This window comes from Candoia aspera, chromosome 2 (assembly GCF_035149785.1).
Source record: "Candoia aspera isolate rCanAsp1 chromosome 2, rCanAsp1.hap2, whole genome shotgun sequence".
Taxonomy (NCBI): domain Eukaryota; kingdom Metazoa; phylum Chordata; class Lepidosauria; order Squamata; family Boidae; genus Candoia; species Candoia aspera.
The window spans coordinates 264,967,585-264,994,249 of NC_086154.1; the positions used below are offsets into that span (position 1 = coordinate 264,967,585).

General features: G+C 54.0%; 2 protein-coding genes across 5 annotated transcripts; both read right to left on the reverse strand.

Annotated features, from left to right (window-relative positions):
- Positions 1 to 576: 576 nt before the first annotated feature.
- FANCG (FA complementation group G) lies at positions 577 to 15,071 on the reverse strand. 2 transcript variants are annotated; one of them, XM_063295954.1, is made up of 14 exons: positions 14,905 to 15,071; positions 14,754 to 14,817; positions 14,453 to 14,584; positions 14,126 to 14,319; positions 13,379 to 13,532; positions 13,045 to 13,175; positions 8,718 to 8,864; positions 8,187 to 8,350; positions 7,852 to 7,918; positions 6,266 to 6,618; positions 5,746 to 5,786; positions 3,251 to 3,418; positions 2,839 to 2,962; positions 577 to 1,454 (listed from the first exon to the last, which is right to left on the reverse strand). In XM_063295954.1, the coding sequence occupies exons 1-14, from the start codon at positions 14,977 to 14,979 to the stop codon at positions 1,343 to 1,345; spliced, it is 1,926 nt and encodes a 641-aa protein (XP_063152024.1). In that variant the 5' UTR covers positions 14,980 to 15,071; the 3' UTR covers positions 577 to 1,342. The 2 variants fall into 2 exon arrangements, with proteins under 2 accessions (XP_063152024.1, XP_063152025.1); XM_063295955.1 differs by lacking the exon at positions 14,453 to 14,584 and having other exon boundaries at positions 14,905 to 15,068.
- A 2,072-nt stretch (positions 15,072 to 17,143) lies between these two features.
- On the reverse strand, positions 17,144 to 26,609 carry PIGO (phosphatidylinositol glycan anchor biosynthesis class O). Of its 3 annotated transcripts, none has more exons than XM_063295948.1 (10): positions 26,103 to 26,609; positions 24,712 to 24,855; positions 23,956 to 24,079; positions 23,566 to 23,725; positions 23,046 to 23,219; positions 21,365 to 22,856; positions 20,284 to 20,487; positions 19,644 to 19,834; positions 18,448 to 18,518; positions 17,144 to 17,912 (listed from the first exon to the last, which is right to left on the reverse strand). In XM_063295948.1, exons 1-10 carry the CDS (start codon positions 26,587 to 26,589, stop codon positions 17,783 to 17,785), a joined length of 3,177 nt encoding a protein of 1,058 aa, XP_063152018.1. In that variant the 5' UTR covers positions 26,590 to 26,609; the 3' UTR covers positions 17,144 to 17,782. The 3 variants fall into 3 exon arrangements, with proteins under 3 accessions (XP_063152018.1, XP_063152020.1, XP_063152019.1); XM_063295950.1 differs by having other exon boundaries at positions 20,284 to 20,514; XM_063295949.1 differs by lacking the exons at positions 17,144 to 17,912; positions 18,448 to 18,518 and adding an exon at positions 18,575 to 18,645.
- Positions 26,610 to 26,665: the final 56 nt, after the last annotated feature.

Sequence of the window (26,665 nt, forward strand, 5' to 3'; positions counted from 1 at the left end):
TCCCAGTTTACCTTATAACCCTGGGACTCCTGGTAAATTTTCATCTAAGTATTACCGGGGTTTAATCCTCAGCTTTTCCACAATTAGTTAGATGCTGCCATCTGCTGTTTGCCAGGTTGTTGCTTAGAAAAAAGGAGACTGACGAGATGTGATTAAGGTATATAAATAGAAAGTCATGTATAGTATTCAGAAAGCAGACAGGGAGAAGTACTAACGCGGGATCATCCAACAGAGCTGAATAAAAAGAAATTTAGGACAGATAAAAGAAAGTACTTCTTTACACATCATTACCATAAGACACAGTGGCCACTGATTCAGATGACTTTAATATGGGGTTAAATAAATCAAGGGGGTCTATCAAGACCAGTGATTTTGAAGACTTCAATCTTATCTCTAGGCTGGGGCAGACTGTTTCCACATACCAATTGTGTGTGTGAGGGTGACTGCATCTCATGGTTACAAGCCCCCAGAAGCATCGGGGGGGGGGGGCACTGGGAGAAAAACACCACAGTCAGATGGGCTTTGCCTTGATGTAAGGAGTGTGGTACTTATGTTGCATTTACCAGTCAGTTACCAAGAGATGAGAAATCTGCTGGAACCCTACTCTTAGTTTTCCAGCAAATATTGGGGTAATTGAAGCCTCCCATTACCATTATAGCCTGCCATCTTGAGAGCTGATTTAGAAAGGAATTATCTGCATCCTCTGCCTGGGTGAAGGAGAATACACTCAGCTCCCACAATGGTCTAGTTTTGTTTCTAACTCCTTTTAATCTTACCCAAATGGTCTCAGTAGGATTTCCATATTCAGGAATATTGCTTCATTACATCCCAAACTCTGCCCTGCCATGTGTTGGGCCTGCTTCTTCGAAACAAGTCATTTTGGTTGAGCTCCACATGTCCGTCATGACTCTCATCCCGGCAGGTTTCCACAATACCTAGTTGTAGTCCCCCCCGCTCCTTGTCCATACTCTGGCAACCAATGCAGAGGCTCTGGAAACTAAGAATGTTCCTCTTAACTGCTGCATGTTGAGAACTTCAGGGGACTTTTTCTCTCTCTTATCCACTCCCAGATCAGTGCAGAGCCCTCCTGACTCATACCAGCCAGTTTCATGAGACAGAGCTCTCTTGCAGATATTTATGTGGGAGCAAAATACGTAGGGCGTCTGCCACGCACACACTTCTCTGCCATTAAAAAAGAGTCACATCTCGTACTCCCCTGCCCCCAGGAGCTTAAAACAGAAAGCTGCTTCTTCCCACAAGCAAAAATGAACTCTGGAGAAGCCATTAAGAAAGGGAGATAAACAGCTAAAAGTAAGGGAAGAGAAGAGAAGCCACCGCACCATTAAAGTGCCTGGCCATTTTCCCTGAGATAGTTTTTTATATCCTTGGCAAAGGATTCCTTGCGAGGAAACTCCATCTGTTTCAAGCATGATCGCAGGTATAACGGGAAAGATCTGAAACACAAAAGGAGGGGGTGGGAGGAGGATAAAAGTCAGCAGGAGGCTGTGATGACCAACGAAACTCAGCAGGCTTGCACCCCATCTTCTGCTGCACACACCACAAGGCCAAGGCCCAAAAGAAGGGAATAAAGCCCTCTCTTCACCAGATTCTGTTTATGCCCAGAATTACATAAGCACCATCTGGCAGTCAGAACACTTGATAAAAACTCCTTAATTTCACAACACATGGACAGACTCAACCACAGTTTCAACTGGGAAACTGTTAACATCTTAGATCAAACCAAATCCAAAAATGCTAGGGAATTCCTGGAAGCTGTGCATTCAGACAAATCAGCCATTAAGAGATACACAGAGATAAACCCCATCTACATACCATTTAAAAGATACAGCCAAAAGTCTCGGAAGGAAACAAATGGCCTAGAAGACACGCCCTCCAACAGCTGTCTCTCAGATAAACTGGAAGCAGCACCAGATAAACCAGGGACAGACAAGAGACCCTAATCAAGGAGCCTCAAGGTATTTTGTAACTCATTCCTTATAACTGAAGGTGTTTTGTAAAATATTGTAAACCGCCCAGAGTCCCTCCGGTCGGAGGAGATGGGCCATGGCAAATTTGATTGATTGATTGATTGATTGACTGACAGACAGACAGACAGACAGACCAACCGACCGACCACATCTCCACCAAAGCTGGCAGGACAAGTCACTGCATATAAAGAGGCAGCACACCCCACATTTCTAAGCACTGATTTTACCAAGCCTGGTCATGAAACATCTGCAGGAAAACCACCAAGCTCAGAGAGCACCAAGAACCCAACAGCTCAGTCCTGAGCTCCAGAGACTATTAGAATTAAGGCTGGAGGGGAAGGGCTCCAGAGAAGGTCAGGGTTAAGGGTTTGGTTAAGGTGCTGGCCTAGAAACCAGGAGATGGTGAGTTCTTGTCCCCCCTTCGGCATGAATGCCAGCTGGGTGACCTTGGGCCAGTTGCTCTCTCCCAGCCCAGCCCAGCCCAGCCCAGCCCAGCCCACCTCACAGGTTTTTGTTCTGGGGAAAACAGGAGGGGGAAGGAGTATTAGGTACCTTTGCTGCCTTGACTGTACTGTATATTCATAGGCACGATAAAAATCTAATAATAAATAAATAAAAACAATGTTTTCTTTGTCTCCTTGCCTGGGCCACCAGACATAGCAGCAGAAAACTCCAGCAGATATGAAGGACTCGTTTTGCTTTTTCATAGCCAGGAAGCAGGGCTAGCCCCAAACTGGGTGCCATTTAGGTTGGGAGATCGAGCAACTGGCTGGGACGTCCATACGCTGTGTTTCCCTACGTTTGCTACCAGCAGGGGCATCCAGGACAGCGCTTAACCCAGAGCACACACCTTCCTGTGTTTTCCTCCACCAGGCCAGGGTCTGAGCAGAGCTTTGGCCAGTGTGCAACTACCTCCTGCTTCCGGTCAAGTTTCCAGAGGGTATGCAGTAAGTACAAGGTTGCAGTGCAGCTGTCTGTAAGGCAAAAAGGAAGAGGTGTGATCACAACTGACCTGCCTAGTAACACAGTCTCATCTCATCCTTGTGCTTACTTCATCTATGGCCTTTTCCGCCCTCCCTGTCCAAAAAGGGTCCATGTCCTCTTGCACTATCCCAAATTCTGTGGCCTTTACCAAGTCCCCTAAGCATGCATATAAATGCCTATTCCGTGTAGCATGCCCGCCCACCTGCCCCAATATTAGCTGGACTGCATCCACAGCGTCTTTCTAACATTTCAGTCCAGGAATTTCATGCGGAATGTACCTGGAGAGATGTGCAAGCTGTACTGAAAGTCCATCAAGGCTTCTCTGAACCTCCCCAGCTCCAGAAACTGGATCCCTCTTCCAGTCAAGGCCAGGAGCCTGATCTGGGGGAGCAGCTCTGCTTCGGGTATGGCTGTTTGCTCTCTCTCCTGTTCGGTTCTGCAGCTGCCTGGCAACGAAAGAACACAACAATCCTCACCTATGAACCCCCCAACTATGAGGAAGAATGATTGACCAAAACAAGGCCTATTCTTCAATTTTGTAGGGACAGCTAGCTCCCAAACGAAGCCACACAACAGCAGAGCTTGGAAAGAGGAACACTTTGGCCAAGGGAAAAGCGCCAGAAACAGAAACCTCTCAATGGCCCAGTTAGATCCTTCTTTACTTTGAGGGAGACCAAGACTCCAGCGCTGGATAAACTGCATCCTACGCCAGGTGTGAAGGAACCAGCTGATGGCTGGTCTGCAAACCTGAAGAACTGATGTCCCTCACTTAAGGAGAAGCAAGGAAGATTCGGGGAACTACGTTGTTTGCTTTATGTTGTATGCCACCCAGGGTGATGATGGGTGGCTTATAAAAAGAAGACATAAACGTATGATCTACAGACCAGTCAGTCTGACACTGACACCGGGGAGATTCCAGCAATCTGGAACTATCCTGAAAACAAAGTGATGATTTTTAAAAGTCAGCATGGATTTGTTAGAAATAAATTTTGTCAGACTAACTTCATTTCAGTTTTGATTGTGCAGTTCTTTGGTAGATTGTGGGCATAACGGAGCTTGACTTAGCAACTGTTTGAGAAAGATCTGTTCATCAATAGCTCATCAAATTGAAGAGAGGAATAAAGTGGAGGGCCACAAGGATTGGTCCTGGAGCCTCTACACTTCGGTATTTTAGTAACTTAGATGAAGTAGTAGAAGTTTATCAAATTTGCAGTTAACAAAAAATTAGGTAGGACAGCTAATATCTGGATGACAGAAATAGAATTCAAAACAATCTTACCAGGTTAGAGCAAGATTTCCCAACTTTATAAACAGGACTGTTTTTTATCACTGCCTTCTTTGCGGCCTATTTCTTTGCTACTTTATAAAGAGACAAATGGAGTTTTTAAAAAAACAGATGCCCAATCTGGTTGGAGGCTCCAGAGGAAAGCTTTCTTCTTCCTCTCTGACAGGAAAGCTAGTGAAATCCTGGCTGTAAGACTTTTTTTGTTTGCTTTTTAAAAAATGTATACAATTATTCATAGGCCACCCATTTCCCAAAGGACCCAAAGCAGTCTATAGCACCATACAGTAAAAATGGGGCAATTATAAACCACAGACAATCTCACTAACTAGTTCAGGCAGCCCAGTACTATCAGCACCCAAACACTGTGCAGGATACAAATGGTTTGTAAAAACCAGGCGGTTGGGAGTGTCCTTCATCTGGAACGGCAGGCATTCCAAAGGCAAAGCCCAAAGCCAGCCGCCTAGGAGGCTGGGGTGGGGGCGGGTAAGGGAAGGGACCGTTCCACTGGTTTCTGCCTTGGTCAGACCCCACCTTGGGCACCATAGCCAATCCTGGGCATCAACTTTAAAAAGAATCCAGAGAAACTGGAACAGGTTCAGAGAAATGCAAAAAAGTTGAGGGAGCCTGAAATTAAACCCCACGAAGAGAGACTGAAGGGGATGGGCACGCTTAGCCTTGAGAAGACATGATGGAGGAGGGATATGCCAACACCATTCAAATACAGATGGTCCTCATTTAATGACCACCTCCAAACTCACAACAACACTGAACAAGTGGTGGCTATGACCAGTCCTTGGAGTTCTGGCCATGGCAGCGTCCCCGTGGCATACAACGTCACAACGAGCCGTAGTCACAGGATCGCAACCTCTGACGTTCCCTGCCAGCTTCCCACAAGCAAAGTCAATGGGGAAACCAGCAGGAAGTTGGAAGTCGCAGCCACGTGAGGTTCTCGCTTAATGGTGGCAACTGGGACTGCCATCGCTAAGCGGCACAGTCACGTGATGTCGCACTTCATGGCTGTGCCGCTTACCGATGGCAGTCCCGGTCTCGATTGCCATTGTAAACTGAGGAAATGGTATCAAACAGGAAGGCCGAGGCATTTCCTCAGTTTTCCCAGAACATGGATTTAAGTGACAAGAAGGCAGATTCCAACGCAGGGGTAGGAAAACCCCCTCCTAACAGCAGTCCCACAACAGAACCGGAGACGGAAGGTCGCCCATTACTGGGTGGGCCCACATGTAAGCTAAGCAGACATCTACCTGGGGAGCTTACTTTGGACTCCTGCACTGAGGGGTGTGTGTGTGTGGGTGTGTGTGTGTGTGTGCGCGTGTGTGCGCGCACTCATGGCCTGGATCGCCTAAACTGCTCCCCTTCCAATCCTATGATTCAGATGAAGAGAAGAGGATTCCCCTGGAAAGAGCTTGCAGGAGCCCAGGAAACCAAGTCAAGAGGGAGGCAGAAAAAGGCAATGAAGATCTCTGTCCCTACCTGTGCTGACCAAATGGACTCTCAGGAGATCATTAAGACACCTGTTGGGGAAGGATCGACACGCAATCATTTCCATGCTGCTAGAAGAATTCAGCCCCAGGAAGGGACAAACGAACAGAAAACCCCATTGTGCTGCTACCTAGGAACAGGGCTATGACCCTCCTTTTGCCACACACAGAAAACCAGTGGATTTCTCACCTCTCCTTCTTAAAACTTTCCAGAACCTCCCCAAGGAAGCTAGTGGGCAGAACGAAACCTTCAGTATTCCCCTTGGCTCTTAGCCACAAACAATGTGTCCAGAGTAAGCAAAAGCAAATGGAGGAAAGCGTATTCAAATTGTGGAATGATATTCCGCACATGCCCTATTCCTTCAAGGAAGGTGCCAGGATGCTCAGGGACTGTTCCTGACTCCACCCAATGAGGCTGCTGCATTCGACCAGCCCCTCCCCTCCAGCCAGGGTCCTGCTCTCACAGCACAGAAGGGAGAGGCCGCTCAGTCGGGATCATGGACTACGGTTACCTGCTGAAGCTGCTTATGGCTTCCTTGGTTTCGCCCAGCCTGGCTCTTGCCCAGCCCTGTATCAAATGGGCAGCTGCCCGCCAGAGGACACAGCGCAGGCTCTCTCTCTGCTGTCTCAGGACGATACCAGGAGAATTTTCCAAGGAGTGTCTTCCCACCCTTATGGCCTTCTCTTCAGAACTCAAGCCCAGCACAATGCACAGCCTCGCCGGGATGAGTTCGCTTGTTCGGGAGACCACCTCCTCACACACCACAATGGCTTCTGGGTGCCTGGCTGCCTCCTCCAGAGCAGAGGCTGCCTCCAGAAACACCTCTGGAGTCCTGGGCACGGCCAGCTCGCTACACAGAGACACCTGGAGAGAGGAAAAGGTCCCCCCACCCAGCAAGCCTACTCAAAACGAGTCCTGCTCCAAGAAGCAGCATTCACAGAGAGATCAGGCTGGAGACAATCGCCTGCTCCTGCATCCGACGTTGGCGCCGTGAGCCCAGCTCCTTAGCCAGATGCCAGAGGCAAAGCCCTCTAGCTTGGCTGAGCTGCAGCCTCCCTCCGTTGCACGCTTCTTCAGCCTGGGCAGCCAAAGGGCCACTGAGAAAGGTTTGGGGAATGGGAAAAAGAGCTTGGTGGAAGCAGCCATCTGGTGCATGGCCATGACCAAACACATGTCAATGGGACCATCTGGAAAGGAACTAAGATGCCTTCCTGTGAATCCAGAAGGCGGCTGGATCTAGATCCTTGGTGCCGGTGCGCCCGCCCAGCTCTAAGCAGACTGTGATCCAGGGAGGTGGTGCAGAAAAGGGCAGGAAGCACTATGGAGGACCTGAATGCTTTCAGTTTTGAGGGGAGCACCGTGGATGACCAGCCGAAAAGAAAAACTGGCTGCAAAGCTGTGAAAAGGAACAAGTCAGGAGCTTTCTTCCTCTCTCGCACAGGGTTTTGGGTTACCCAATGAAATGAAGATCATTTCAACCAGAAGCACTCAATACCCAAGCAGCAGGGTTCATTTCTACCCCTACATTTTTCTGCCCACAAACTTAGATGGCTTTTCACGGCCTCTACCCAGAACTTATGTGACACACTTCAGGTCCTGCCAGTTCATGTCAGGGTTCTGGTTAAGAGCGCAGGAACCCCTGGGAAGGAAAGTGGGCGCTCCCAAGCCCCAAACCCCCTTAAATGGGCAACATCTAGTCCTGGGGAGTAATATGGGTTCATAAAACTACCTGACTGTGCTAACTTTTTGGAGAGTTCAGCAGTCACAGAGACCACACTTTTTAAATCACCCTATACGTGGGAAAAAATTTGGAAGGAGTCCGACGGCCCTTTTCTGGTGAACATATCTTATTAAAGGGCGTCCGCTGCGGCTCACGGGAACTTATGCCTTTCCGTAAAACTCGTTAGTCGGAAAAGGGGCTTGCAGACTAACGGCTCCCCTCCTGCAACACCTGCCTGCACGAGGCGGAGGGGATCGCCTTGGGGGCTTTTGCTGGAGTTGCATTTTGCTAGCCCATTCCAGCTCTATCCCCGTGAGGCGTTCAAGCGAATAACCAAAACGAGTAAGAGTCTGTAGAGGATACGGCTGGTGACTCACCTGGGGAAGAGGCCCTTCCTGAAAGAGAGCCAGAAGGTCCAGGTAATGTTCCGCTGCCTCCGTTGCCCTGCAGGAGACACAACCCATCAGCAGACACCCTCTCCGTGGCCTGCCGCCCCATCAGCCCACCGGCCCCTGCTCCCGCCAGGAGCAGTTCATGGGGGGGTCAGTTTCCTCCCATCTGGGTCTCCCAGGGCTACTGTTTCTCAAGGCATCTGACACTCGGAAGAAAACGTGTTCTCTTGAGAAGCTGGGGTCAACCATTCCAGCCGGCCCGGCCCAGCCTCAAGCGTTTGGGAGGAAGGAGCCTGCCAAAGAGAAGGCGAGGCACTCACCTCCCTGCCTGCAGAGATCTCTGGGCCAGCAAGTACTTCACTCCTGATGGGCAGCTCGGGACAAGGAAAGCAGTCGGACGGCATCCGCAGGTAAGGAGCTCTGTTCGGATGAGGAGATGGGGGTCGTGGGACTCCGGGCTTACCTGTGGAGGACCATCTAGAGCCTGGAAGAGGAGAGACGTGATGAAGGAAAGACGCAAGACTCCGCAATAAACATGGACCCTGCTCAGGGAAAGCAGTTCGATCCTGCCACGCCTGGCACGTTCCTACTAGGATGCTCCTTTTATCAATTTTATTGTAAGTGTGCGACATCTGCCACCAATTCTGGCAGATTTTTGGTGGTCCACACGTTAAAATAAAACACCATAGTAATACTTGCAACAGCCTTTTTCGCTCTTCCCAGCCTGACCATGGGCAGGCCTCCAGCTGTCCGGGAAAGAAAGCAGAGCAGGCAGCCCTCCCGTCCCCGGGGAGCGACGCCAGGGGACCCGTCGCCAATCACACAGGCAGCCTGGTCCTCCTTCAACACACCTGACAGAGCAGCAGCAGGGCTTCCAGCTCAGCCTCCGCGAGCCCCAGCTGACGGTACAGCAGAGCAGCTCGGTACAGGGCTGGGAGGAAGGTGAAGTCCGTCTCCAGCGCTTGCTTCAGGTGCTGCAGTGCCATTTGCGGTTTGCCCTGGAGAGCCGAGAGAGACACACTGGCCCAGTCAGGGAGGGTCATATCAACCTGCTTCTCAGCGCAGGGCACCGACGCGGCGCATTCGGCTGGGATAAAACGGGGCTTGGCGGTCGGCGCCTCAGGGTGTTGAGGAAACGGTTTTGAGCTCGAAAGACTTCTGGGGAGGTCACAACAAACTGCTTGAGCTCCATCGGGCCACCCTCGCCTTGGTCTGCAGGCAGGTCCATAGGAGGGAGATCCTGCAGAGACCGCCCACCACCAGAGCCCCGCCCACCACACCCACCCACAAACGGGATGCTCAACAGACGCTCCCTCTCTCTAACCCTGGGCCTGGGGTGGTAAGTGGGGAGCCAACACTCAGAGAAGCAGGTCAAACCACATAACCAAGGGTTCCAGGGTCTCAAACACTCCAGACCAAGCAACAAACAGGGAGAACTAGAAGTGCTAGTGGGGGAAGGCCAACACGGTTCAGTTACTTCTTACTGTGGGACCATGCTCCCGAGCGGAACGCACGGATTGAGGGTACAGCTTTTTCGGAAAGAAGAGGTGAGACAAGAAGGCAGGAAGAGAGCACTGTATGTGGGGAAGGGTCCTGCGCATACTGTGATCCAGGAACTGGACTAGGAGAGCCAGCCAAGAACACTTGGATAAGAACAAGAGAGAGGGGGACAACACTGTTGCGGATGTGTTACAAACCACCAAGCCAAGGAGAAGATCAGGAAAATGCCCTCTTGGGTCAGACCACGCAGAGGCAAGACATAGTCGCAAAGGAAGGCCTGATCCCCCCAGACATCTCTTGCGAGGTTCCGGTAATTCCTCAGGGGTCTTGCCAGCTGTTTCAATTTCCAGAGGTTTGTTGAAAAGACAAGGGAATCAGCGTTCCTTGACCTGTTCTTGACTGACAGGGAAGATCTGGATGAAAAGGTAAAAGCAGTGGGAACCCTACCTATCTTATGGTTCAGGATTCCACGGAGAGAAAAACTGGAGCAGAGCTACAATGCACACTAGATTTCAGGAGAGCCAATTTCAACAAGCTTAAAAAAGTCCTGAGATCACATGGAAATAAATCTTGGGTCAAAGCAAATGCAGATGCACCATGAATTTCTCAAATGTAAGATACCAGAAATACAATCACGTACCATCCCAATTAGAAGAAAAAGGGGGTACATAAGCAACCGCGAGGGACGTACAGCAAGCCTTTGAAAGCGCTGACGCATATAAAGGTGCGGTCGCCAAAGAGCTGCACGGGCAAGAGGCCAGCGTCTGCAGAAAGTAAGTCAGGAAGGCTACAGCGTAAAAGGAACTGGGGCCTGAGAGAAGCTAAAAGCAACCCCAAAGGCTTACAGATGTGGCAGTGAAAAGAAGAAGAAAAGGGTAGGCAGGATGATTGCCAGCGAGAGGGGGAGGACAGAGCAACTCCTATCCTCCTTGCTTGATCTTCCCCCCAAAGGGGAACCGAATAAATCCAGCAATTGCCACAATGAGGGACTGGCAACCCAAGGAAAGAGATGGCGAGAGAGCACCAGGCCACCATGGACCAGGCTAGTTACGTTCAGGAGCCCTGAAGGGGCCTGCGTGTGATGGTATGTGGAAATGGCCTGGGGAGACAGGAGACCTGGTAAGACACAGCTCAGTCTGCAGGTGGGAGAAAAGCATCAGAAGCATTTCAGAAGGGACCCTCCCTAGTTTTCTGGAAGCTGAAAGGAGAGGAAGAAACAAATACCTTCAGTTTTCAAGATTCTGTGTAATGTAACCTTGCAATAAAAGTAGTGCTGATGCTCCTGGTTGTGCTTCTTGTCTGGACTACCTTGGAGGACTAACACTGTGGATATAATTCTGGAGCCCTAGTTGTGGCATAGAGGCATACTTCCGTACCACCAGAGAAGGGAAAACATTGCTCCTATTTTCAAAAAGGAAGAGGAGGAGGACCCGGGCAATTGCCAAGTTAGCTTCATATCAACCCGGGGCAAAAAGTTGGAGCAGATTATTAGGCAGTTTGTCAGCATTTAAAAAATCAAAGCCATCACTTGACAGCAGCCATCAAAAAATGATACATTAAGCTGCTCTTTTTTCAGTGTGACCAGTTGGCCATGTGGTGGACATAGTATGACTTCAGCAAAGCATTTTATAAAACACCCATGAAATCTTACTAGAAAAAAAGGCAAAATGTGAAGCTGTTGGATGCACAGACAGCTGGTGGAACAGTTACAGCCAATAAGCATATACGAACGGTTCCATGAGGGGGTGGAAAGAAAAATCAAGCAGCATGTTTGATTCTAGGCCCTGTACTGTTCGTTACTTGGAAGTGGACGGTTCAAAGAAACGGGGAGATCTTAAGCTAGTATAACGGCAAAATGTGAACTTCAACGTAGACAAAGTTCTAGACTTGGATAGGATAAATCAAGGTCATGATACAGGATGACTATGTGCCATCCAGTCACTGTCAGTTCTTAGAGACCACACAGATTTTCTTCATGATAATCCGTTCCAAACCTGGTCTTTCAACATCGCTGCTGTAACTGAGTCCATCCACCTTGCTGCTGGTCCTCATCGTCTCTTTCCTTCTATCTTTCTCAGAGAGCTAGGTCTTCACGTAAAGTAGGATAATTTGAGTTAGATCATTTATGCCCTGAGTTGAGAGATGCCTGTAGGGGATCAGCAGCAACATACAAAAAGGATCTGGTGTCTTGGTGGATAAAAAGCTGAACATTAGGCAACAGAGTGGTACAGCAAACCAGTTCTCAGCTTCTCAACAGAAGCACAGCACCATGGTCAGGGGAAGTTGTTGTTCTTCTCTATTCTGTGTGGGTCAGGCTACACCTAGGATACTGCATCCAGTTCTGGGCACATTTCAGGAAGGACATTGACAAACCGGAGCACGTCAACAAGATTGTGAGAGACCTAGAAGGAGAAACTTACTGGATGAAGAGCTGTTGGAGGCACTGAGGTCTGTTTAGCAGGGAGAGACAACAGCTGTCGAAGGATCTGAAGGGCCGTCATGCAGAAAGTGGGCCAGAATTTTTCAGAAGGTAGAACAAGCAGCAGTGGCTTTACGTTACAAGGAAGCTGATCTGACTGGCCATCAGGAAAAATATCCTAACTGGAAAAGCTGCAATGGAGTTCCCCGTAGTAACATATGGCTGCTAGAGCTGGACCATAAGGAAGGCTGAGAGAAGGAAGATTGATGCTTTTGAACTGTGGTGTTGGACAATTCTGAGAGTGCCTTGGACTGCAAGAAGATCAAACCAGTCCATACTCCAGGAAATAAAGGCAGACTGCTCACTTGAGGGAATGATATTAAAGGCAAAACTGAAATACTTTGGCCACATAATGAGAAGACAGGACACCCTGGAGAAGATGCTGATGCTAGGGAGAGTGGAGGGCAAAAGGAAGAGGGGCCGACCAAGGGCAAGGTGGATGGATGAGATTCTAGAGGTGACGGACTCGTCCCTGGGGGAGCTGGGGGTGTTGACGACCGACAGGAGGCTCTGGCGTGGGCTGGTCCATGAAGTCACGAAGAGTCGGAAGCGACTAAACTAATAAACAACAAAAAGTGTCACAGTGTCATGTTCACTGTTTCAATGTATTTCAAACATCATAATGTTTCACATGCCATGGTGCTGACACGCGTTTCTGCATGGGAGGAAGCTGCTGTGAAGCCTTGTGCCAAGCTCTGTATGTGGAATCAGGAGAATGGAATGTGTTGGAGTTATTTTCTCTGTTCAAGGCCTTTTCCCGCAGACCATCAGAAACCATTAGGAGCGCCTGGGATTGTGGACTTGAGAAGATTCTAAGGGGGGAGGGATTTCGTTTGCATCGAGGGTTTTTAGTTTGAATTTGCCACGCTTTCGTCATTCTCAGCTTTCTTTGTGATCCTGCATACTATTCTTCAATAAACCAGATATCTTTGAAACCCTGCTTATGAGTCTGATGCATATTAGAATAGGCAATCATTACACACAGACTACCTTGAAAAGTGCTTGTTTTGTTGGAAGTACCCCAGGTGAACACCTGTCAGGGATGTCACAGCAATGAATTCTTGCACTGGGCAGGGGGTTGCACTAGTTGATCTCCAAAGTTCCTTCCAATCCTTGTATTTGACGATTCTCAAGTCTGGGAGATTTTTTTTTTTTTTCATTTTACACACATTCTTATAGGACGCGCAATATACCCTTACTATTTTCTGGTTGCAGCTTCCCATTAAGGTGAAGATCTGGGCAAGGACCCGCTTAGAACATAGCCCAGACACAGCTGCTTGGAGGAAGGTAAGGGCACCATGGACGTTGTCAGCTTCCAGCTCCTGAACACCTGGGGTAGGTAAACAGACATCAAAGTCTAACTTGATTTAATTTAATGTGTTGTTGTACGCTGAGATCTCTGTCCCGCTTAATCTAAAGAGAACTACTTTGCCTCTGACGTCTATAGAAGTGTTGCTGGCCAATGGAACGGTAAGGGCAAACGTCAAGGTTCAAAGGGTAAAACCTGCAGAGAAAGGGGAATCTCACAGTTACCTTGCAAGAAGGCAGCTGAAGTCCACAGAATCTCTTTCAAATCTCTAATAGGTTGCACCACCAAGGGGTCAGACACTCCCATTTCACACGGATGCCACATCTGCAGCAGTGAAAGGAGCTCACTGTCGCAACCAACACAAGGAGACCCAGGGATCTGAAAACGAAAGAACAAAGAATTCCAAGTCAAGAGCACCACAGCAGAGAAAGACTAATCAACTACTGCAAATAATCCCACCAAGCTGTGAAGATGGCCAGAGAGCGGAACGCCTATCGGAAATTATAATCAATTAACTTACTCTAATGGGTGGAACCACAGAAGCATGGCACGGGCCGCGTCACAAAGCCCAAAGAGAGGGGGGCCACCGTTGTTTCTTGTCCTTTATACCCCCTTTTACCTGCTGTCTCCTCCTACCGCAGGCTACTAGGGAAAGGACAGTCCTCTTTTGCCAGAGGTTTGAGCTGACTGTTTGTAAAGGGCTTTAATATTGGACCAAGAACATAAAGGCTGCAGGATAACAACAACATTTTCTTAAAGTTACCCATGCCCATCCCTTGCACAGAGGCGGCCGTTGGGTATTTGGACTCAGCCTAGGGCCACCTCTTCCTGCTCAGCTGCAATCCGGGGCTGGCAAGACTATCTTCCTCAGGGATTCCTGAGGTCCTGGTTGGCTGCTCCTCCTGTCTATCCAGGCTCCCCAAGCAAGGGCCGCTTCCGCGGGGAGGATCCAGCCCGTCACGCATCCTTACCTGGGCGCCGGTGAGGAGCCGCCAGAGCTCCGTGGCTCTCTCCAGCCGGTCGGCGGCCAGCCAGAAGGCCCCCTGCAGAGCAGCCAGCAGCTGCAACGGGGCTCGGAGCTCTTCGGGCGCGTCCAGCTGGAGGACCCTCCGCCAGAGATGCCCGCAGTCGAGTCCCTCGTCAGGCGCGGCGCGAGCCTCCAGCACTGGCGGCGAGAGCGGGGTTGGCGCGGCCTCCCTCTCAGACAGGGTGACCGAGGCGCTGCCCCGGCCGGGCCCAGCAGGCGGGAGCCCCGGCCAGCCCGCCTCCGAAGAAGCCGCCCCGCCCCGCCCGCTTACCCCGCCACAGCCCCCGCTCGATCAAGGCCGAGGCCCGCTGGTCGCAGCCGCCGGCCGGGCGCATCTCGAAGTGCAGCGCGTTGCAGAGGACGGCGAGCTCCAAGGGCAGGCTCGGGAAGGCGGCGGGAAGCCCTGCGGAGGCGCCACACCGGGAGGGCTTCGGGGAGGTTCCGGGCCCCGCCCCCCGCCCCCCGGCCCCCGGCCCCCCGGCCCCCCTTCGCGCCGGGCGGCGCTTCCTCAGCAAGGCCCCAGCACGAAGGCCCGCCGCCCGCCCTCTCCCCCGGCCCCTTCCCGCCGCTACCTTGAATCTTCCGCAGCAGATCCGCGAAAGCCGAGGGGGAGCCCGGGCCGGGAGGGCACGTCCCCTGCACGGAGAGCACGAGAGCGCGCCTTAGCCCCGCCAGGCCCGCGCGCGCGCACTACCACCACCCCCGCCGCCCGCCGCCGCGCACCTTCCGCCAGCGCCGCGCCAGCTGGTCGTTCTCCGCCCGCCACAGCGCCCAGCACCCGCCACCGCGGCCCGCCATCACGCGTGCAGGGCGCACGCTCCCGCCGCGCCGCCCGATTGGCCGGGCCCCTTCGTTGCCGAGACAACCCCGACCAGCGACAAACTCGAGCGCGGCAAGGGAGCCCGTGAGCGGGCCGCCTCCGAGGCCTCAGCCAATGAGCAGCGGGCCGACGGCCACGTGGTTTTCCTCCCAGTTGAAAAGGTGGTACGGCCTCACCTCCCCCGTTCCGCGTAGGTCCTAGGGTGAGCTGCTGCAGCTCCCGCCCCCGGCGGGGCACCCCGACCTTTAATGCCAGGCAAGACCCCGCCCGAGGGCCGCAACTGGGGTCTGGGTCACCCGGGGCAACCATGGATTCCGCGCCCATTTTGGCGCCCCCCCCAGCGCAGCGCCCCGCTTGCCCCCCCCCAGTTGCGGCCCGGCCCCGCCCCCCCAACAAAGAAACAAAAACCGAATTCTTCCGTAGTCTTCCAAAAGCAGGCGGTTCTATTCATCGGTACCGGCGGGGAGAGCCAGTTTGGCCTGGTGGTGAAGGCACCGGGCTGGAAACCAGGAGGCTGAGAGTTCTAGTCCCGCCTGAGGCACGAAAGCCGGCTGGGTGACCCTGGGCCAGTCGCTATCAGCCCAGCCTGCCTCACAGGGTTGTTGTTGTTGGGGGGAAAATAGGAGGAGGAAGGAGTATTAGGTGTGTTCCCGGCCTTGAGTTATTTATAAAAAATAACAAAGGTGGGATAGAAAACAAACAAATAATAAAATAATAAAACACTTGTCCACTGCAAAAAGACCTCGTTTCACAGCTGAAAATCCACCCTTGCCCAGTCAGGTTGCCAAGTGAGGCCCCAGACTCTGCGCAAGCTTGGCACAAGAAGAGGGTCAGCCCCTGGGGACAGGAGGGCTAACAGCAACACGCCCAGCGGCAAGCCATACAAGGTGACACCAGCAACGATGGGCAGAGAGAACGCGAGAGGGCAGGGGCAGGCCCCAACCTGCCCTCTCTGCCTGCCAGACTCAATATGAGTCTGCCCGTGAAAGGCTCGGGAATTAGAAGAGGCCACAGATGACCTTACATTCTTATGGCCATCTCCAGAGGGTCTCTGCTTTGCTACCCAATGAGCCACTTTCATGCATAGTGAGATTTGTTAACTGGTAGTAAAAATTAATAATTTATGATCTCTAAGCCATTATGCTCATTTCTCTGGCTCACACATCCTGTACACACCCCAAAAACAACACGTACAACACTGAGGCTAGAAATACATCTGGCCTTTTCTGCAAGCTCAGCAGCAGCAGGAGGAGTTTCATGAGCAGTGTCAGAGGAGAGTTTCCAGCATTCCGTGGTCCTAATGCTTTCTTGCACTCATCGGTTCAATATTCAAGTTCTACATCCCCTTAGAGGACCGCGAGCATCCTTTTCATGGCAAAAACAGAGACTGGCGGGCAAAGCAAGTCACTGCAGCAGCCCCAATGGGATATCAGACACAGCCCCAGTTCAGAACTTGTACAGATCCCTTCCCATGAATATCCTGCATCTTCCAAAGAGCAACCGGCCTTTTCCATTTTGGCTGCAGGTCGCAGGAGGAGAACCAGCAACGGCATGAATCCGAACTGCCCTTCTCACAGCAAAAAAAAAAAAAATCCAGAAAGAATGGAGGGACAAGAGTTACAAAGGGTGCCAACTCAGGCGTGAAAAAGTGACAGGTTTTTCACATGGAGTGACATGGGAGAAGGCCACTGCCAGGTATAAGAGATTCTGAGTTTCTGGGTGTGCTGCAGACTGAGGCCAATCGCAGCCAAAAACATTTGTCCCTGTGCTTATCCAAAACAAGATCAGAGGTCTTCTTCCTACCAGCCCCTAGCTCAGTGGATCTAGGGAGGGGGAAGCTGAAATCCATCCATAGATACTCAGCTGCATGGAATGTAGTGTGTGGAAGACTAAGCGAGGTGCCAGAGCAGAAATTCTGCATGGAAAAGGCATAGCAGCACCCCAACCAGAAGGCCAGGGCAGCACGGAATGACAGTCCTGGGCAGAGGGGCCCACACTCTGACTTGGCACACGGCAGCCTCTGATGTTTCTTCGCTGAACCCAAAACCAGGCCCAAGGCCCCCTGCAGCTCTGTGGCCCCAGCTGAGGCAGAGAGCAGTGGCTCCTTCTCAGCTTTCACATGAGCAGCCATTTAGGTACTACTCCAGTCTGAAAACCCATATTTTTATTTCAAAAAGCCAGAACCTGGAATCCAGAATTTAGCACCCCAAGTTGATAGCAGCCATGAACTTCAAATATCTGGCAATCCAAACTTCAAGCCTGGAATTCCATCTAAGAGCCCCTGACCCACGCTGAGCCCAAGCAAGGCGCCTTGCCTGAAGCGCAGGGTGCCCTTATCCCTGCTGGAACTTCCCTTCCAAACACTTTCCTCTGCACATCCTGGATTGGAACGAAAAGCCCGGGGCTAGCAAACTGCTGCAAGCTAGTCTGCCGCACAGTCTCCTCCAGAAGCAGTTACTGACTCCTCCAGAATTATGAAGAAAGGAAGGCAGGCAGGCCAATCATCCTCAAGATGTTGCAGTTCAGCGAAGGAGTGTGCACCAGCTTAAAGTTCTCTTTTGTTTCACCCAGGTATTCCTCTCCATTGCTTGGCACGTCAAGGGCCATTCCATAGCCCCCCCTGCTCTTTACAGGTTGTGACTGAGGGTCCCCCTCCCTGCTGCTCCCCCCGTCACTGTCATCGGCAGAGAGTGGAAACGGAGAGCCTCTCTTTCAGGCAGACCCAGGACTCTCCGCTGGATCGTGTGAGCCCTCCTTGCCCGGCTCCGTCGTGCTACTGCGCTATCTGGACTGCGCAAGGATGACCTGCTTGAACCACTTGCTCACGGCGCAGTCCACGCGCATCACCAGGCCAACGCCCAGGAGGAGGAAGATGCAGCTCACCCCAAAGCCTGCAGCTTCAAAAAGGAACCTGCCAGCAGAACAAAAGCACAGGATGGGGTCACAGGCAACTGGTCAACAGATGCTCAGCGGGCCGCACAATCGGGTCTCTCTGGTAAGAAGTGCAGCGGTCCATCACCAAAGGGGAGAGAGCTTGGGGAGGGGCCCTGACTCCTCTGTGGTTCGGTGGCCTGTGCTCAGGACAAGGGGGACCTCATCCCATGAGCAAGGTATCACTTCAAGCTTGCCAAGCACGGGTGATACTTGCCAGGGCCCCAGAAGACCAGGCAGCCTTAGCCAGGCATCCCGGAGCTAATGCCTCCCTGTTCTGCAGCAGCCTCCTCCTTCCTCCCCGCTTAGCTGCCTGAAGCTGACAACCCTGTGCGCACAGTAAAAGCAAAGAGCTGGCAAAGCAAGATACTGATTTCCACTCAGGTCAGCTGCAGCTCGCCCACCCGCCTGCAGCCCAGCCCCAGGACTCCTGCCCTGACTCTTCCTGTGTGGGTCTTGGGACTGTAGGGAGGTCGAGAATGAGCTTCCTGCCATGGGGCATCGGCTTGACTTACTTTGGGGCAAACACTTTCCACACCATCAGATGTCTCCTGAGAATCACTGCTGCCAAGACAGAAGACAGAAGCTGTTGGGAGAGCAGAGCAGAGCAGAGGGACCTGGGTCAATTCGGCAAGAAGAGGAGAGACTGGGAGTCACTGGTGCTCTCTGAGCTTGGTGGTTGGCTGGCAGACTTTTCGTTGCTAGAACACCTCCTTGCCAGCAGTCAACACCCAGATCAGCAAAGATCAACACCAGGATTAACACCAGACAAACAATCAGGCAGTAAACAACAGCCTAATTAAGGAACTTTGTTAACAAGTCTTGTTACCACCTAGGGTCCCTCTTTTGGGGGAGATGGGCGGTAACAAAATTTGAATGAATGAATGAATAAATAAACAAATAAATGAAACTACCAAGGAGAGAAACACGCTCCCACCAACGCTGGCAGGGCAAGCCACTGTATATAGACAGGGAGCAAACCCCATCCTCCCTCACACTGATGGTGTGCTCCAGGTGGGCCATGAAAGGTCTGCCAGCCAACCACCAAGCTCAGAGAGCACTGAGGACACCACAGTTCAACCCTGAGCTCCAGAGATTCTCTTCGGTTAGAAGAGAAGGGAGCTTGGTTACCAGAGGCAGCCACAGCAAAATTAACCAAGTGAAGCAACTTTTGTTATTTGGGAATTCCAGGGCGGCCCCCAGTTACCCTGTGAGCTCCTGCACCCAGCCAGGAAAGCTCCTGCAGCAAACAGGTGCCCTTTCCCTTGTTCTGAGCTGCAGGTAGAAGCCCCATGGCGTCCACACGCCGGAGCCAGCAACCTCAAGGACAAAGCACACAGAAGGGACAGGCAACCTGTGCCCCCCCTGCCTCCCAAGCAGCTCTTGCCAGTGGGGCCTCAGGCTGAGAGCTGGAGACGTCCTTCAAGTTCAGGACAGCAGGGCCATTGGGGAGACAGGGAGGAGAAATCAAGTGTCAGCAAGGAATGGCAGCCTCTGCCTGGAGAGAGGGAGACCCTTCGGTCGACATCGGGCCACACAGGTGGGCTGCGGCTTCTCAGGGACAAAGGAACGCCCCCCATCTCTGCTAGGCGACAAAGCAATGACCAGGCGCATTCCCCAGTCCCCTCACCCACTCTGTTGCAGGCGACCCAGACCGTTGCCACCAAATGCCCACCGAGGCCTTCTCTGGGGGTCGCCCCTGCACACATACCTGCAACCCCAAAATCAGCAGGTACCTCAGGCCCAGCTGCAGCAGCGCTGCCGAAAATCGCTCGGGTGCTTCCCGGAGCCTCATCTCCATCATTGGTTCCTCCCTGTCCTGGACTCGTGTTATCGGCCTCCTGCCCCCGGAGGTGCTTGCTTCACAGACAAAGGGCCACAGCAGAAGTAACGGGCAGCCAGCTACCCCAGGAGAAAGAGATCCACCGACAGACATCCGTAAACGCCAGGTACAACAGGAGGGTGCGCAAAGGAAGAGCGTGTGGAGAGGCTGGCATACGGGGGGGGGGGGGGGGCAGAGCAGGAAATGCTCCTGTCCCAACAGCTCAGGCCCAGGCTTTGGATAAACCAGACAATGGAAGGAGAGACACCGTTGCCTCCTCTCCTGGGGCAGGGCCAACTGAAACTCCTGCTTGCCACAAACGCCTGGCCCTTTGGATATGCTTATCCCCAAGAGGGATACCCTGCCGACAAGCACCACCCCCCCATTTCCCCTGGCTCCCACACCCAGCTTCCCATCCATCACAGCTGCCATTCTCTCAGGATCCAGTTTCCCGCTACGCTGGGGAGAAAGCAGGGCTGGGCTCCAGGGTCCTTCTGAGAACCCAGCCATGTCCAGACACTCGACTAACCTGCCAGGAGGATTTGAGAAGCAAAGGTGTTGGCACCAACAAGGAGCGCAGGCAGAAGATTGGTGGCATGCCCCTGCTGAAACCCCACGAAGGCTGCGTTCCAGTGGATGGCTGGGAACACTGGCTGGTGGCCAGTGGCGTAGAAAAACTGCCCAGCGGCAAGAGCCCAGGCTACCAGGGCCTCCCACGGCACCACAAAGGGATCTGAGGAGGAGGGGGGAGAGGAGCAGCCTGGAAAGAGAGCCCACCCACCCCAAAGCACCCCTCTCCTTCCAAGTCAACACAGCCCAAGGGCCCCCACCAGTGCCAGCCACCCAGAGGGATTTGCAGCAGGAGAACCAGGAGGTTCACATTCCCCTTGGTCCTGCTTCCCCGAGGCATCAGTACCTCTAGCTCAGGGCACAGAAGCCATTACTAAACCTCTTTCTGCACTGCAATTACAGCTGGTTCGACAGCCGGAAGGCTCAGAAACCCTGCTAGAGCATCTCCTACAGGCTGGATTTCTAGCTGCCTTTCATGCAGCCCCCTTGGCCTCCTAGCAGCTTTGGGGATCACTCAGCACCTGGCTGCACTCTCCTGGGTCTCCCTTAAAGAATCTCTGGGGCTGTAAGTGCTGCAAACGGCACGAAGTCCAGAAATTATATTAACGACACACAACCTTCCCCCCACCACCCCACCCCACCCGGCAGGTTGCCAGGTATTTCTCAGGCATAATTTGAGATGTGGGTCTAGCCTTTAAAATCCTAAAGAACTTTTGGCCCAAGCAGCCGTGGCATCACTTGACTTGGCATAAGCCTGTCCAGGGTTCAAGATGCGCTCACTTCCTGAAGCCCGTCCATCAGGCACGCAGCTGCCTTTGCTCTGAGATGCAGGACGCCTCCTTCAGAATCCCAATCCCCGCCTGCTGCTCTCCTTGCACAAAGGTTTCTTTTCAGCTGAGGCTCTCAGCTTCAGCTACTCTGCACTGAGTTTAACTGCCTGTACTCTTTAAAAATTTACTTTATTTTCCCTCACCAGCCATCTTCCAGGCCCTCCGGGCCAAAGGGCTCTTCAGGGGCCTCGTTGCAATCTCCTTGCTCACCTGTGTGTGCAGGCGCAGAGAGGGCCCTGGCACAGGCGTGCATCCACAGCAGGGCGAAAGCCTCCACGAACAGCAGCAGGAAGGCCAGGCTGAGGCGCTCAGTGTGCAGAGTCATCAGCAGGAAGCCCAGCAGGGCCAGAGAGATGAGCAAGGCGGCCGAATACACACTGCCCAGCCCATAGGCTGCCACGGGGCCCCCGCCACCACCTTCCATGTCCCCCTGCCGGCTCTTCAGAGACTCCTGCATCCGGCGGTACAGCTGGGGGATCAAGGCCTCGGAGCCAGGCGACACGAGTGGGGGCGCTTGGCTGCACTCCACAAACACGGTCATGGGTTTCCAGACCACCAGCAGGAGCCCTGCCATCACCAGGCTGAAAATCCCTCGGGGGAAGGCCTCCAGCGCCAGCTGGACCCAGGCGTGAAGCTTGATCAGTGCCTCCTCCGCACCAGACGTGACGGCCCAGTAGCCAGCGAGGCCGAGGGCCAGCAGTGGAAACCCCCACCGCACGAAGAGGACCAGGGCGCAGGGGCCGTTCAGGTTGCCATAATGGCGCAGCCAGCAGCGAGTGCCCCATGCCACGCTGGCCACCGCCGCCAGACAAAGGCCGTAATAGAGGTTCTTAGTCCTTGGATCCAGCACGCTGGAGAGGGGGTCCAAGATGGCGGAGGACTGGCAAGCAGGGGTCTCCTCACGGCACTTCCGGAAAAGCCCAGACAGCCGTGCGCACACCACGACGACACCCAGGGTCACCAGCAGCCGCCAGCAAAGCAGGGAGCCATCCAGCCTGCCCTTCCACTGCAGCTTCAGTGCCTCCAGCAGCACCAGGGAGGTGAGCAGGAACGGCAGCACCTGTCCCTCCGCCACGACAAAGCTGTCCGAAAGCATGGCACTGCAGCGCAGCAACAGAATGCCCAAGGGCAGCCCCGCCTCCAGCCCTGCCTGGAGCCCCAGCTTCAGGCCGAGACCTTTGAACGGGGGGCAGAGGCCGGCAGTGGGTGAGGCTGGGGGGCGCCCAGTCCAGCAATGCCAGAAGAACCCCAGCTGGGAGGCAGCTGCCCCCCAGGCAGACAGCGAGATGAGGTCAGCCTGGGCCCCGCTGCCGAAGCGGGCCAGGCCTAGCAGGGCCACCCCCACCACCCCCCAGAGCAACGGGTAAAGGAAGAAATGGCGGCAGGAGAAGCCCAGGCGAGAGGCCACCTGGGAGGCGACATGGCACAGCAGGCAGGAAGAGGTCAAGAGGGCGCAGCCGGCTAGCATGCAGCCTGGGTGGAAGCGGGCCCAGGACTCGGCACACGCGGCCCGAGCCTCCCGCAGGTACTGCTGGAACTGGCTCCGGAGCAGCTCCATCTGTGGCAGAACCAGAGGGGCTGCCTGGGCCGAGAGACGCTCGTGCTCCTCCACAGCAGAGTGAAACAAATGCCGCAGGCGCTGCAGCTTCTCCGCAGGAAGGTCCTGAGCGGCCTGCGCATAGGAGCCCAGAAAGCGGTCGACCTGCCGAGGCAAAGGTGTCGGTTGCTCAGGGCTTGGAGGTGCCTGGGAATCCCCTTCAGCAGGTGCGGGGAGGAGGCTCCTCGCTAAGGAAAGGACTTCCAAGGTCAGCATGGCCTCGAAGCATCACCCGGGTGCCGCAACCTCACTTCTGAAGGCCAAGGAGCCCCGCCAGAGAGGAGCCGCTCTCACCTGCCTGGCATTGATGTTGTATGCTGCCAGCTGGGCATGGAGCGAGGAGGCAGCGCCCCCCTCACTTGCAAAGAGGTCAGCCATCACTTCCCCAATGTTGCTGTACGGCACTGGCACCCCCAGCAAGAGAGCCAGCGTGGGGACCAGATTCACCTGTGGGACCGTCTCTGGCTCCTGAGGAGGAAAGGTGAACCCACAGGCGATGGGGTGAAGATGCAAGACCCCCTGGGGTCTGCCCGCTTTTCACCCGGCCTCCAGGCTTCTTGTCAGCCACAGCCACAGGGACCAACCACCTGGCGCCTGCCAGAAGTTTGGCCGCTGGCCTCAATTATTCCATCCAGCCTGCTGATGGCAAGGGATTCTGGGAGCATCCAGGAGGCTGCGGCTGGCCTGCCCTTGCCCAAGGGCAAGCCTTATCACAGCTCCTGGTCACGCCGCCTCCCAAAGATGCCGCATGCCAGGGAGTGCCAGCTCCCTTTCGGCGGGGCTGCTTATGCTGCCAGGTTACCTTCTGGCTCACCTCGGGGGGGAGGTCCTGGAAGAGGGGAGCCTTGCTGTACACGAAGAGGGCCGCATCAAGCTCCTCTTCGCTCTCTCCGCCGTGGTCCCCAGTCTCGGTCATGCCATGGTCCCCTGCCACCAGGAGGAGCGTGTCATTTTCCAGGCGGTCAACCAGCGACCTGTCCATCAACAACACAGAACTTAAGCCGTACGCTGTTGGCCTGTGCCACCCACAAAGCAGTCAGGCAGGCGAAAACAGTCAACGCGTGCTTATAGAAGCAGCCACGCTGCAACTCCACCAGCTTCAACAGGGGCTACCCTGCAATTCTGCTGCAGGAGGCTGGTGGGACAGGAGGGACGGTCATGCTGAGGAGCCAAATGAAGGGCTCCCTCCCCACTTCCAACTCACCAGAGCATTTCATCCATCTGGGAGAGCTTCTTGGCCATTTCAGGGTGATTTGGTCCATGTTTATGGCCACAGTGATCCACCCCCAAGAAGTGGGCAATCAGTAGATCCCATTCGCCGCCATCCACTGTGCCCCAGGAAAGAGGGGAGAAAGACACACAAAAGAGGTGACTGCCCTTTAGGCAAGTATTGGGCCTTTCCTAGGAGCTGAAAGGATGGGCAGAGGTTGCTCTGAGGCCTTCTCTCCAACGCGGGAGCAGCACATGGATTCAACTAGGCAAGCTACCCAGTCTCCTTCCAAAGGACGGACCAGAATACGGACAGGGAAGGGTGAAGAGTCACGGAAATGGAAAGGTGCAGTCAAGGCCAGTTGAGGCTGGGAGTCTCTTTTCCTGAACGAACATTGACACGGTGGAGAATTTCTCCGTTCAACAAGCAGGTCAGAGCAAGAACAGCCAAGGAGGAAGAACTTTTTCCTATTTGTGAAACTCACAGAAATGTGTTCATCAGCTTTGGGCTTTCTGTTAGCACGTGTATTTGGCCACCCCAGATAACCCCTCTGTTAACGCATAACTGTTCTGAAAGCATTTCTTCTGTTGGCTGCGTTACAAAAACCATTAAAAAAAAATTTCTCGGAAGAGCAACTGGTCAGGGCTCCACCACTTCTTGGTTTGCTCCCCAGGGTTGTCCTTCCATTCTAACTACGCCTCTACTCAACCCAAACCCCAGCCCTCCCACCCAGGACAACAGGTGCCTCACCTGTCTGGTACAAATTCTGCAAGATCCCATCGTCCACGGTGTGAAGATCTTTCACGTTGAAAGAAGGGAAAAAGTAAGCACGGTAGAAAGCCTGGGGAAAGAGGCCGTCCCAAGTATCATCCCCCATGAAGACCACTTTTTTCCCTGAAAGGGAAGGGAAAACTTTGACACATGTGGGAAAGAGGAGGGTCCACAGCATGGCCACCAGTAGGTGGCAACACAGCCCAAAACCTGCTGCACCACCCCGACCCCACCCCCCACATTCCAGGAGACCCCATTCCTGCTCTTTCTCCAAGTGCAACAGTAAGGTAGGGTGTTACTCTGAGATTAGTCACAACTGAGGCTGGGGCGGGGGGAAGGGGGTGAGGGGAGGAATCCCACTGATCCAATCTCCCAGCCAGAATATCACACAGTCCACGGCTGTCAGGTTCTTTTTGGACTGATGCAACTCATGAGAACTTCCTAGAAGCTCTGAAGAGATCACATCTTTTGACTCATGATGAGTAGAAAAACATACTCCATTTCCCTTGACGTAGCAGGATACCCCTGCCGGCCCTGACTATCTCTAATGTCGATCTGCTCGAAAGTCCTAGAATGATCTTCCAGGAAAAAGAAAAAGGCTCGACCCCGACTCAGACACACACCAACCCACGGGGACGGATCCCAGAGCCTGACGTCATTGAGCGGCAAACGTGGAGTCGCCCAGTGCAGCAACCAGCACAGAAGGCAGACCGATCGGACTGCTTCCACTTGCCCAAGAGGGAGCCGGCTCCTCCGTTTCACCTAACGTGGGAGGAAGCAAACCCGTGCCCACTCCCGAGCAGAGCCCAGTGGATTTCACGGATGATAGGAAAGGCAACTTAGTCCAACTAGGACACACTGCAAGGCTTTTTGTCAACTTTGAACATACATCCTTATCAACCAAATCACAGCACAGAAAGAAAATAAGGTAAGGGATGCATCTGGTAGAGAAGACAAACTCCTTGTTATTACTCAGCGGGCCAAGAGGAAGGAGTAGCCTGAGATGACTAGTAAGGCTATCTCTAGTGAGGGAGATGAAGGGAGCAATGTTTTTCATTCTAACAAGCAGCGACAGGTATACAGCAATCAGAAAACACTCCTGTTTATCAAAACTAATGTTTTACCGAGCAGAGAAAAAGGAAAGGAAAAGCGGCCCTAGCAAAAATCACTTTATTTCCACCGGGCCAGACCGCTCCGCCCGTCACATCTAGGCAGCAATCCATGGCTCGCCTGCTTGGCACTCGGCCACCTCCCTCCAAGCTCCCTCCTCGGGCTCCTCGCTCGTCTTCCACGCGGGGCTCGGGGACCCCGCCCGGCCCTCCAGCACCCCGCTCCCTTCCCCCAGCCGCCGCCACCGCCCGCCCGCCCACCGTTCTGCGCCAGCTGCCAGACCAGGTTGTCCTCGCGGATGGCGTAGGAGGCGAAGTTGCTGCCCGCGTCCACGAAGGTGGGCAGCGAGCCGGTGGTCAGGCCCTTGAGGCGCTGCATGGTGGTGGTGGGCGGGTCGGCGCGGAAGCGGTACAGGCGGCCGTGGCGGGGCCGCTGGCGCGCCAGGCGCTGCGGGGCGGCCAGCCGGTCCTCGTAGGGCCGCGGCGGCGCGCGCGCGGAGGGCCGGGGCCGCGGCCAGGCGAAGTCGAAGCGCAGCGCGTCGATCAGCACCAGCACGGCCCGCCGGAAGCGCGCGGGCAGCCAGCACGAGCCCGGCGCGGGCGGCCCCGGCGGGTGCGCGCAGGCGCTGCGCTGGCCCAGCTCCACGCGCATCAGCAGGAAGCCGCTGGCGAAGAGCGCGAGCGCCGAGGCGAAGAGCAGCGCGGCCCAGGCCAGGAACAGCAGCCGCGCCGCCGCCGCCCGCGGCATCCTCCTGCCCGCCGCCGCCGCCGACCCCTTCCAGGAAGTGCAGGGCGGGGGGGGGCGGCCGGAAGGGGCGGCCGGG